This window comes from Camelus bactrianus, chromosome 10 (assembly GCF_048773025.1).
Source record: "Camelus bactrianus isolate YW-2024 breed Bactrian camel chromosome 10, ASM4877302v1, whole genome shotgun sequence".
Lineage (NCBI taxonomy): Eukaryota > Metazoa > Chordata > Mammalia > Artiodactyla > Camelidae > Camelus > Camelus bactrianus.
Window position 1 is genome coordinate 14462741 of NC_133548.1, and position 13284 is coordinate 14476024.

The 13284-nt window shown below is 42.3% G+C and overlaps 1 protein-coding gene across 4 annotated transcripts in view; it reads right to left on the reverse strand.

Moving 5' to 3' along the window:
• CSTPP1 (centriolar satellite-associated tubulin polyglutamylase complex regulator 1) overlaps nt 1–13284 on the reverse strand; it is a 173918-nt gene that overhangs the window by 21363 nt on the left and 139271 nt on the right. For all 4 annotated transcript variants that reach the window (XM_074372092.1, XM_074372093.1, XM_010964591.3 and 1 more), the window contains one exon: nt 9325–9409. In XM_074372092.1, the coding sequence (XP_074228193.1) occupies nt 9325–9409 (85 nt within the window). The remainder of the gene's footprint in view (nt 1–9324; nt 9410–13284) is intronic.

Genomic DNA, 13284 nt, shown 5'->3' on the forward strand with positions numbered 1-13284 from the left:
TGCAAATGAAACCGACAAAGGCTTGCTCTCCAGAATATATAAGCAGCCCATACGATTTAATAAGAAACAACCAAACAACCCAATCCAAAGATGGGCAAAAGACCTAAACAAGCAATTCTCCAAGGAAGACATACAAATGGTCAATAGGCACATGAAAGAATGCTCAATATCACTAATTATCAGAGAAATGCAAATCAAAACTACAATGAGGTATCACCTCACACCAGTCAGAATGGCCATCACTCAAAAATCCACAAATGACAAATGCTGGAGAGGCTGTGGAGAAAGGGGAACCCTCTTACACTGCTGGTGGGAATGCAGTTGGTGCAGCCACTATGGAAAACAGTATGGAGATTCCTCAAAAGACTAGGAATAGACTTACCATATGACCCAGGAATCCCGCTCCTGGGCTTATTTCCAGAAGGAACCCTACTTCAGGATGACACCTGCACCCCAATGTTCACAGCAGCACTATTTACAATAGCCAAGACATGGAAACAGCCTAAATGTCCATCAATGGATGACTGGATAAAGAAGAGGTGGTGTATTTATACAATGGAATACTATTTAGCCATAAAAACTGACAACATAACGCCATTTGCAGCAACATGGATGCTCCTGGAGAATGTCATTCTAAGTGAAGTAAGCCAGAAAGAGAAAGAAAAATACCATATGAGATCGCTTATATGTGAAATCTAAAAAACAAAAACAAAAACAAACAAAAAAAGCATAAATACAAAACAGAAATAGACTCATAGACATAGAATACAAACTTGTGGTTGCCAAGGGGAAGAGGGTGGGAAGGGATAGATGGGATTTCAAAATTGTAGAATAGATAAGCAAGGTTATACTGTATAGCACAGGGAAATATACACAAGATCTTATGGTAGCTCACAGAGAAAAAAATGTGACAATGAATATATATATGTCCATGTATAACTGAAAAATTGTGCTCTACACAGGAATTTGACACAACATTGTAAAATGATTATAAATCAATAAAAAATGTTATAAAAAAGAAAGAAACTGTTTAGCCTATATTTTCTTCTAGGAGGTTTGTAGTTGTTGTCTTATGTTGAAGCTTTCAAGCAATTTTGAGTTTGTTTTTGTGTACGATATGAGGGTGTGTTCTAACTTCAATGATTTACATGCAGCTGTCCAGCTTTCCCAACACCATTTGCTGAAGAGATTGTCTTTTCTCCATTGTATTTTCTTGCCTCCTTTGTAGAAAATTAATTGACTGTAAGTCTGTGGGTTTATTTCTGGACTCTATTCTGTTCCATTGATCCATGTCTGTTTTTGTGCCAATACTGTGATGTTTTGATTACTATAGCTTTGTAGTATTGTCTGAAGTCTGGGAGGGTTGTTCCTCCAGCTTCGTTCTTTTTCTTCAGTATTGCTTTGGCAATTCTGGGTCTTTTGTGATTCCATATAAATTTTAGGATGATTTGTTCTAGTTCCGTGAAAGATGTCCTGGGTAATTTGTTAGGGATCACATTAAATCTGTAGATTGTTTTGGGTAGTATGGCCACTTTAACAATATTAATTCTTCCAATCCAAGAGCATAGGATATCTTTCCGTTTCTTTAAATCATCTTTAATTTCCTTAATCAATGTTTTATAGTTCTCTGCATATAAGTCTTTCACTTCCTTGGTCAGATGTATTCCTAAGAATATTTTTTCTTTGGATGTGATTTTAAAAGGGATTATTTCTTTATTTTCCTTTTCTGATATTTCATTGTTAGTGCAAAGAAAAGCAACTGATTTCTGTATGTTAATCTTGTATCCTGCTATCTTGCCAAATTCTTTTATTAGCACTAGTAGTTTTTGTGTGGAGCCTTTTTGGTTTTCCATATATAGTATCATGGCGTCCACATATAGTGACAATTTTACCTCTTCTCTTCCAATTTGGATCCCTTTTGTTTCTTTTTGTTGTCTGATTTCTATGGCTAGGACTTTCAAAACTAGAAGTGAGAGTGAGAATGAATAGAAATGGTGAGAGTGGGCATCCTTGTCTTGTACCAGATTTTAGCAGGAAGGATTTCAACTTTTCACCATTGGGTATTATGTTGGCTGTAGGTTTGTCATAATTAGTTTTTATTATGTTGAGATATGTTCCCTCTATACCCACTTTGGTAAGAATTTTTATCATAAATGGGTGTTGAATTTTATCAAATGTTTTTTCTGCATCTATTGAGATGATCATGTGATTTTTGTCCTTTCTTTTGTTGAGGTGGTGTATTATGTGATTGATTTGCATAGGTTGAACCATCCTTGTGTCCCTAGGATGAATCCAAGTTGATCTTAGTGTATCCTTTTTATGTGTTGTTGGATTCTGTTTACTAACATTTTTTTGAGGATTTTTGCATCTATGTTCAACAACAATATTGGCCTCTGATTTTTCTTTTTTGGTAGTGTCTTTTGCTGGGTTTTGGTATTAGGGTGATGATGGCTTCATAGAATGAGTTTGGGAGTGTTTCCTCCTCTTCAGTCTTTTGGAAGAGTTTGAGAAGGATTGGTATGCGTTCTTTGCATGTTTGGTAGAATTCCCCAGTAAAGCCATCTGGTCCTGGACTTTTGTTTGCAGGGAAGTTTTTATTGCTAATTCTATTTCACTTCTAGTCACTGATCTGTTCAAATGATCTAATTCTTCTTGGTTCAGTTTTGGTGGAACTGGTCCATTTCTTTTAGGTTGTCCAATTTGTTGCCACATAGTTGTTCATAGCAGTCTCTTATGGTTTTTTGTATTTTTTGTGGTGTTGCTTGTAATTTCTCAATTTTCATTTCTTATTTTGTTTATTTGTGTCCTCTCTCTTTTCTTCTTGGTGAGCCTGGCCAAAGGTTTTTAATTTTGTTTACTTTTTCAAAAAACCAGGTCTTAGTGTGATTGATTTTTTCTATTTTTTTAAATCTCTGTTTTATTTATTTCCTCTCTGATCTTTATTATTTCTTTCCTTCTTCTGACATTAGATTTTGTTTGTTCTTCTTTTTCTAATTCTTTTAGATGGTAGGTTAATTTATTGGAGTTTTTCTTGTTCTCTGAGGAAGGCCTATATTGCTATGAACTTCCCTGTTAGGGCTGCTTTTGCTGCATCCCATAGATTTTGAATGGTTGTGTTTTCATTGTCATTTGTCTCTAGGTATTTTTAAATTTCCTCTTTGATTTCATCATCGACTCATTGGTTTGTTTGTTTTTTTTTTTTTTTTTTTTTCAGTAGTAGCATGTTGTTTAGTCTCCATGCAGTCATTTTTTTCTCATTTGTCTTTCTGTGGTTGATTTCTAGTTTCATGCCATCGTGGTCAGAAAAGATGCTTGAAATAAATTTCTATCTTCTTAAATTTGTTGAGGCTTTTTTGGGTCTGAGTATGTGGTCTATCCTAGAGGACTTTCCATGCGTACTTGAAAAGAATGTATATTCTGTTTTTTGGGGGATGTTGTGTCCTAAAAAGATCAACTAGGTCCAACTGTTCTATTGTGTCATTTAGTATCTCCTTTGCCTTATTGATTTTCTGTCTGGAAGATCTGTCCAATGATGTGGGTGTTAAAAGTCTCCTACTATTATTGTGTGGACTATTTTTCTACTGAGGTTTTTCATCTTTTTCTTATTGATCTGTAGGAGTTCTTCATAAACAAGTCTTGAGACTAAAAACTTCTGCAGACTAATCTGTTGTTAGTGACATGTAACAAATATATTCTTCTAGTCTCTGGCTTGTCTTTCAACTTTGTTTATGGTATCTTTTTTGAAAGGGAAATTTTCATCTAATTTTCTGCTAGTCCAGTGGTTTAGGGTTCTGGACTAGCACTTGCTGTGGCCAGGGTTCAACTGGCCATCAGGGAATTCATGCTTCATAGCAGATGTTTCTCCTGTCTCTAGAATGTCAGCTCTGTAAGGACAGGGACTTTGTTTTGTTCACTGCTCTGCCCTCGGCACCTGGAAGAGGGCCTGGCACCAAGCAGGCCCTCTCCATGAACACTGACAGAATGACTGAGTACATGAAGGTAATTCTGTTTGTGGTTAGTTGATTAACCTCATCCATTGGGCTTGGACTTTAAGAATTTTTATCCTTTTTAAGAATCCTAAGAATTTTAAGAATTCTTCACCTGGTGGCCATAAAAATATTTTCTTCTATTATCTTTTAAGAGTATTATAGTTTTGCATTTTACACTTAGGTCTGTAATCTATGTGAAATTGACTTCTAAATATGGTCTGACGTAGGGATCTAACTTTATTTTATCCTATGTGGATAAGCAATTGCCCCATGACTACTTATTGAATCATCTTTTCCACTACTGCTCTGCAATGCTACCTTTTTATACATCACATTTTTAAAAAAATGCATGGGTTTGTTCTGGCCTGTCTAGTATAATCTATTTGTCAATTCTTACTCTAGAACCACACTATCTTAATTATAATAGCCTTATAATAAGCCTTGGTAGTTAACAGGGCAAGTTCATCTCTTACTCATACTTCAGGTCCCAAATTCAACATCTCTGCCTTATAGAAAAGCTTTTCATGATTCCCCAGGTCAGGCTGGGTATCCTGTTCATATGTTCCTATAGCACTCAGATCTTCATTTATATAATGCCTGCTGCTCTATCAGTTTGTAAGTTCTTTGAGGGCTGGAACAACATCTATTTTGCTCACTGTCATAGCCCCTCCACCAGCACAATGACTGGCAAGTAACAGGCGCTCAATAAATATTTGGTAAATGAAAGAGTTGGGGAGGGAAAGGATAGTCTGTTTGGGTGAAAGGCCTTTTGAGGCAACAGAGATTCTGTCAGATGGCAGGTCAGATCTGGGGAGGAGGGCTATGCAGAACAAGACTGCAGGGGAGAGACATAAAGAAAGAAAGACACCAAGAAAGCATAAACCTGTGTCTTCAGGGCTTGGCATGAGGTCTGGCCAATAGTAGATGCTCAGTAAACATTGGAAAAATGAATACAAGAATGAAGCATCACTCTCCATTTACTAATTACAATTTTTAAAAATAGGTAATATTTTTTGAGGGCTTTGTGACAGGTATTTTACATGCATTATCTCATTAAATCCTAAAAACAACTCTATGAGACAGGTTCCACTATTATTTCCATTTTGAAGATGGAGGAATTGAGGCTCAGAGAAGCTGCTCAAGGTCACAAGCCAGTGAGCAGAGGAAGTGGGATTTGAATCCAGGGTTGTCTGCCCCCAGCACCTGAGTCCTACACCGTTAGGCCATCGCACCTTTGTGACACAGGGCCCAGCTGTAAAATGACTCTCTTAAATGGGGGTGAGTTGTTATGTTTAAAACTGGATTCCTTAGTTGTTCATGTGCTTTCAAAGCACTGAATGTATTCAGCATATAACCATGATAAAAGAGCTTTTCCTATTAAACACGTATTACTCACTAGGGAATCTGGCTTTCAGTGAGGGAGAAGTGAGTTAAATAGTGTTTGACAAAACAGAGAGAAGGGAATGCAATTCCTTTTAATACAAGCAATTCTAAAATGCCAGGATGAGACTGGGATGCAATGCTCTAAATCAGTGTTTCTCAAAGTGGGTCCCAGACCACGAGCATCACTTGAGAACTTGGAAGAAATATGAATTATTGAGCCCTCCCTCAGACCCACTGAACTCAGGATGGGGCTGGGCCATCTGTGGTTTAATAAGCCCTGCAGGTGATTCTGATGCACACTCCAGTTGGAGAACCACTGCTTTAAATCTTCACCCTTGGCGCGAAGCTTCCCAACCCTATGTCATTTGGGCCTTGAATGGATTACAGGTGTGATGGTCCCCCTGGCCTTGCTGGGAGGAGGCCAGAGCCTGCAGCCTAATCACAGGCAGTCCTGTCTTTATCCTGCTTTTTGTTATATTTTGTTTCCTGAGTGTTGTGAAGTGAAAAAAGGCCAGAAAGCACTGCCTTAGGGAACCTAGGAACTTCTCATTTATTTTAAAAAGGTCTGGTAATAATAATAATGCCAACATTTTTTAACAGCAAGAAACTTATTATTTACTAAATGTCTATAATGTGCTAAGCAATTTACATATATTTTTTGTTCAAATCTTACAACCGCCCTATGAGTTAGTTATTATTATTAGCCCCATTTTACAGATATGGGAACAGGGCTTAGAGGAGTTCACAGAGAAACTCAAGGCCATCCAGTTAATGGAGCACAGGTGGTGTGTACACCCAGGTCTTTCTAACCCTATGATGCCTGTGCTTTTAGGTCAGGGTTAATACCACGGCTTCTAACACTGAAAGTTTGCTCTGTGCCAGGCATTACTTTAAGCACATTGCATGCTTCTTCCATTATTACAACTACGATTATTTCCACTTTTCAGATAAGGAAACGGAGGCTCAAAGAAATTAAATAACTTTCCCAAGGGCACCAGATGGTAAATTGTGGAACAAGGATTTGAACTCAGGAGGTTCAACTCGAGCAGAATGTTCCTCACCATCAGGAAAGCCCCCAGTCCATGGAGGATGGAGACAGAGATGCTGTGGTGATCTTTCAGGGATAACATGACAAAACGACTCCCACTGCCGCAGGAGTGTGTGAGGGGAGAGGATCTCCAGCTGGCGCTGTCAGGGAGCCTGTTTGCTCTTTCCTTTCCTGTGTTTCCAGCTCACACCTGCCGCCCCAGGCCTGGCCATGGTGCTTGCAGCGCATAAGTCAGGCACGTGTGGAGCGGCTCTGCCCTGAACGGGCTCTGGCGTACAGCTGCCTGTGGATTACATTCTTCTGCACACACATCATCAGAGACTGGAGCCTCCTTCTGCGGCCAGTCCCCAGACCTCAGGGCCATGAGTAGAGGGAGCCCAGCAATGTGAGAGGAGAGGGCAGTAACTTTTCTAGCAACAGGAGCTGCCTTGGAGACCTACCCACCCCCATCTGCAATTCTGGTCGGAAGCCTGGGCTTGTGTGTGAGGAAGCTGGGATCCTGACCTTCAGGACAAGATGGCAATGGCTTGAACAATCAGAGGGCACTTTCTGGGATGGATACCATTTTTCCACACATACACCAGCTGGACAGGAGTGGGGAAGAATGGCCCTGGGGAGGTGGGGTCGACACAGGAGCCTGAGCCCTGAATTCATCTTGAATTTTGTAGCTGGTATCCTGAGGATGCCCCTGGCCCTTCTGTTGTATATCTTGGCATTCCATAACTCCCTCACATTCCCTGCTATTGACACGGACTGGTTACCATGCTCCCTTGTCCTTAAATTGAAAAGTCTGAAGTTCCTATCGAACAGTAGGCCTGTCGGTGAAGAGGACGTAAGCTTCTGGCCCCAGCTAGGGGGACATCACTCCAGAAGCCCCTTGGTATCAATAAATTAAGAATTTGTGGGTTTTAGAGGATTCTATTCCTCCTCCTCTAATCCTGCAGTGCTTACGTACATTGGACTCTTTGAAAGGGTCTGAGAGGTGGGTGGGACAAGTTCAAGAACGGAGATGCTGGGGTTAAAATCATCCTGAGGGCTCACCCTAACTTTCAGGAACGGGAAAGGAGGATGGTGGCTGTTGGGGAGTGAAGGAGACCACAGGCATATGTCACGAAGTGGGGGAAAGCTGTGATTGGTACCCGAGGAATCCTCTTCTAAATCAAACGTCAAGCTCCCTTGAGGAGCTGGAACCGTCTCTTATTCATCACTGTGTCTCCAGTGTGAGGAATAGATCCTGGCACCAAACTGGTACTCAAGAAATATTTGATGAAATGAAGTCCTGATGCCTGCTACAACATGGCTGAACCTTGAAAACATTATGCTAAGTAACAGAAATCTGTCACAAAGGGCCATATATTATGTGATTCCACTTATTTTAAACGTCTAAAATAGGCAAGTTTATAGAGACAGATAGCAGTTCCTAGGGCTGGGGAGGATGGGGGTGGATTGAGGAGTAATGGCTAAGGGGTGCAGGATTTCTTTTTGGGGGTAATTAAAAAGTTCCAAAATTGATAGTGGTGATGGATGTGAATATACAGTGGACCCTTGAACAACCTGGATTTCAACTCTGCAGGTCCACCTGTACGTGGACTTCTTCAATATTAAATACTATAGTACTACACAGTATGCCGTTGGTTGAACCCGCAGATGTAAAAGCCACGAATGCGAAACCTGCCGACTCGGAACCCTGCAGAGGAGGGACCATGTATATGAGGAACCCTGCAGAGGAGGAACCGTGTATACGAGGAACCCTGTATACAGAGGACCTGTGTTCGAGGAACCGTGTAAATGGAGAGCTGACTAGAAATTATACTCTGCTTTCGACTGCACAGGGGGCGGGTGCCCCAACCTCCTCCCAGTTCAAGGGTCAACTATACTGTGAATATACATGCTTAATTGATTTAGGGAAGCTGGGCATTTAAAAAGATTATTATTGCCTTTACTTTTTTAGAGCAGTTTTAGGTTCATAGTGAAATTGAGGGGAAGGTGCAGGGATTTCCCAGGTACCCCTAGCCCCCCAACAGGCACATCCTCTCCGGTTATCAGCATCCCCACCAGGTGGCACATTTGTAACCACTGAACCTGCATTGACATAACATCATCCAAAGTCCACAGTTTGTTTATGGTTCCCTCTTGGTGGTGTACGTTCTATGGGTTTGGACAAATGTATAATGACATATATCCATCATGTATGTTATAATTCAGAGTATTTCCCTCAAAATCCTCTGTTCTTGCACTTTTCAGAAAGCAAAATTTTTGCTATACTTCCATTTGCTGCCTTAGCTCAGATTTTCAGTTAAATAAGTAAGAGTTAACTGAGGCATAGCCCAACTACTTCATTTGGTTAAAAAATGTGAATGGCAGTGAAACCAAACACAGAAATTAGAGGGTTCTAATGATTTCTGCCAAGCCTTCCTGGTTCTGGACTAATCTTGAAAACCTTCTTTTGGCATAAATAATCCAATTTATCCTTCCCTCGATTGGGCTTTATCACCTTCATGCTTTCCAGTCTTGAATCTCAACCCCTTGCATCACAAGCCACTGCCAACACTTGCCCCATATGTTTTCAGAATATCCTCTAGGAATATTTCTTTGGGCGTGTGTGTGGGTGTGCATGCGTGCGCGTGTGTGTTTGTCTTTTCATCTCACGACTCCCCAACTCTATCTGCAGACCGTGAGGCTCCCCACAGAAACCACCGAGGATCATCTGGCATCCTTTTGGAAGTGAAGAAAGTATTATGTTTTGGGGCAAATCCCAAATAGACCCCTCTCCAAATGCCAATGTCTTCCCTCACAGTTTTATTCTCTCCTAATGGTGTGTGTGTTTGTGTACATTTCAGGTTTCTCTAAGAAGCCCGGGCCAAAGAGGGGGCTTAGCTGACTTCCAAAGCCCAGGAGACATACCTGGCTGCCTTCTGAGTGAGCTCCAGCGGGAAATCCGGGCACAGTAATTGCAGCAAGCAGTGATATTCCCTCATGGTCAGCAGGTCTGGAGTGGAAACGGAGAGGAACATGTTAGGTCTCTGCATGTGAAGTCACTGCTCTCTTTTTTGTCATTTCATGAATTTCAGACCTACTCTGGGTAGAGCTGCTCTTTTAAAGGTTAACACAGTGTTAGGGCTGTGTTAGCTGCTAACTCTCCAAGGGTAAGATGTGAAGATCGATATTTCTACAAAGGTTTTCCTGGGTGGGAAGCACCCAGCTACAACATTTTGGCCAAAGGAGCTTCACTGGTCTGAAAGATGGTCAAGTGAGAAGAGGGGATTAGAGGGGTACCTTTATTAGCCTTCTTAGTTTGGTTTTCCTTATGAAAATCTGTATGAAAATCTGCAAGAATGAGTCATTTCAAAGCTGGCTAAATTTGCTGAAATTCTCTGGCATGGGAACACTCACCACAACATGCCCAAAGACCATCCACAGAATATCTGGAAGCAGTACTAAGGCAAATTCATTCTTGAAACGTATGGGGAAGAACACAGCATAGCAACCCACAGACCTTATTACTGTCATCCAGGATTGTGCACGCTGGCTTCTTCTGGATGCCTGTACCCAAATCTGGTCATCCTATTATAGGAAGCCAAGACAGAGGGCCAAGGTACACAGTCAAAGCAACCAAATGACTCCTGGTACACAGAAACAGTGCTTTGGGAGAGATGGGCCAGTATGAGGCTCCCAGTAGAAGAACCAGAGAGGTAAATCTCAGGGAGGTTTATAGAATGCCAGGGGAGAGGAAGTACACTGATACTTAACAGTTGTTTTGTTACTGCATGTACCAAAGCCAGAAGATTTTCGATCAGTTAGGCAACTGCAATCGGCCAGTATTGCATATACCAAAGCATTTCAAATATGGAAGGACGTGCTAATGGTAAAGCAAGATCAAGCAACGCGGAAGCCCTCCTAACTGGGAGTATGAGTGAGAGAAGGGAATCCAGAGGGCACAGCCACATTTGGGGGATGAAGACGATGATCACAGGCACTTGGTTTCTTTGGACCTAAGTTAGCTCAAGCCACAGGAATCCAGATCTCCTGTCCCTGCTCGTTTGCTTGATGCTTTTCCAAGACAAAAACCCCAAATCCCCAAAGACAGGCCTGGGTTCCTACTACTTTTTCATCAAAGCTCAATTCAAGGTGGGGGCATCGAGTTAGACTAACCACACTGTCAAAGTCAGGGACACCAAAGCAACAGACGCAGCATCAATGTAGGTCAAAGGAGCAAGATGGCTTTTGCGGCCTTTGTCGTGGCCACAATGGGGTGTGCACTTTCCTCTCCTCACTTGCCTGACCTCGGGCACAGCCTGGTAGGAGGTTTTGTTCTTCAAGGGAAGGAGTAGGAGGCACTCAGGGTCTCACAGATTTGGGACAGGAAAGGTGAAAGGAAGGGAGAAAAGCCACTGACTCTAATGTGTTCCCACTTTGTTTTCACCCCAGAACTCCCTGTATAGAGAGGAGTGATATCTGGCAGGAACTAAATAAGGGAGAGTTCTATTCTTGAATCACGAGTGCTTTTCTAGGCTAAGCTTTGGTGGATGGATCTGATACCATTCTTGGCGGGGAGATCAAAATGTTTCGCAGTTACTCACATTTATCCCAAATCATCTATAAGATATCCTTGGGAAGATAAACAGGGTGAAGGAAAATGAGAAGCTGAGAGAGGGAGTTGTGTGACCCCCATATTTAATCAAGAAAGACGACACTGGGAGTGCCCCCTGGCTTCTGGACCCTCAGTTCTCTTTAGGTTCTTAATGACATTCTAACCCAGGAACTTCAGATTCTTGCTTCCTAAGGACAGAAGAATGACTTACAAAAATAATTCTGTACTTCTCCCATGCAACGATAGTTCTTAGAAATACTAAATCCATCAGAAAGACACATATATCCTGTTCACCACTTCTGGAGCCTGACTTCCCCAAAGGTTGAAGTGAGGAAGGTAGTCAGATAAAGAGATGAATGAAAGTGGAGGCAAATAAACAACTTTGGTCACCTTAATTGTGGAAGAGACAGCAGTTCTATTAAGGTAGTGGTGAGATAATGTCAAGGCCAGATGACTTCAAGGGAGAGGCATCTGCCACTTGGAGACACTCCTGGGTTGTACAGTGGGTATTTGGGAGAAGGGTGAGTGGTAAGACTTGTTCTAAAATCAGAACATTGATGAGCAAATGGGAGCTGCCTCTCCCTTGTCCCTCAGGCTCAGGTTCAAATCTTGGCTCTGCAATTTCCCAGCTATGCAACCTTGGGCAAATTGCTCAATCTCTCTAAATCTCAGTTTCTCATCTGTAAAATGGGAATGATGATACCTACCTTGTAGGATTGAAGTCAAGATTAAAAGAGATGATGTCTACAAAGTACTTAGCAGAATGTCTAGAACACAGTAACATCAAACAACGGGAGCTATTTTGGTTTTGTTTTGAGCTCCTGTGAGGCAAAGGCAGGAGAGGCGAGGAGAGGAGGAAGGTGTTTCTTGCAAAGTTTAAATGCTTAAATACCTAGGAATGTTCTGCCTTGAAAATCTGTCAGGTAGTTTCAGCCAAACCTGGTTTTGAATACTCTCTTGCAGCAGGCATTCATTTAGTGCCTTCTCTGTTCCTGGTGCAGCGTTACAGCGAGGAACAAGCCAGCAGTCTCCCGTGCACCTGAGGCTCACACTCTGGCATTTGTTAACTCTAAATGCTCCTGCCTGTTTTGCACCCTTTGGTTCTAAGAGCTCTCCGAGATCTCTTCTGGGCAGCACTTTGTGCTTCAGGAATAACACAGTGAGACTGACTAGTCACCGAGCTCTGTGCTTAGGCTTTGAATTAGCTCACTTAACCTTCATGACAACCTCATGAAGTAGACTCCAGTATCCCCAGCCCCATCTCACAGCTAAGGACGTGGAGGCTTAGATAGATGAAATCATCTCGTGTGTGAGGAGAGGAGGGTCCAGAGCCTGGGGGAAAGGATGAGGACTTGGCTTCCCAGAGCAAGATCCTGGGCTGGGTGGCTTAATCATGAAAATGCTAACAGTCAACATTTACTGAGCACCTGCTATGGGCCAGGCACTGTTCTTCCAAGGGTTTTCCCAGTACTGTCTCAACTGATCTTAACTATGGTCATCCCCACTTCGCAGACACAGAAACTCAGATCATGCATGCTCAAATGGTAGAGCTGGAATTCAAACTCTGGCAGTCTGGCTCCAAAGTTTACCCAACTAACATTCCCAGCACCTTGATCTTATCAGCCGTAATGTGTGAAGGCTTAAAAGCTTATTATTCCCTCCAAACAAACTGCAGGAACTAAATAGCTCCAGGTGAACTGGATCAAGGAGACAATTCAAGTGAATTGGGATTTTTTTTTCACGCAAGAAACTGAGTCTGAAAGGTTCTAATTACTGTCGACAGGAAAGCCTGCAGCTCCAGCACCACAGCCTGCACTGGGCAGGCGGCCACGGGGAGGTGGGGGGTGAGTGCACCTGCGCTGGTGGTGATACCACCGTTTCTTATCCCTGCCCACCTGCCGGCGCTCCACTTCCTGGCAGGTGCAGGGAAGGTAAGTGGTGTGTACCACCAGATGCCTTCTCTGAAGGAATCTCCCCCCAATTAGGAAAGCCTCAGCCAGCAGGTCCTGAAAGTTCAAAGGCAAAGACATAAGAAGACTTTGGTATAAGATCAAAATCAGAGTACTCCCCACAAATTGGTGCTTCTCTTTCTGTGGGTGGTCAGAGCTGTTGAACTTTCTTATTCCAAACCTTCTAATAGTCCCATTGACTGTGTGCCTGGCTCTGGACCAGAGGTTCCTATACCCCTGATCCTATCATCTCAGGTGGCAGTACAGGGAGCCTGCGGCTCACAGCGTGGACTTCAGAGTTAGATTGCTTGGGCCCAAATCCAA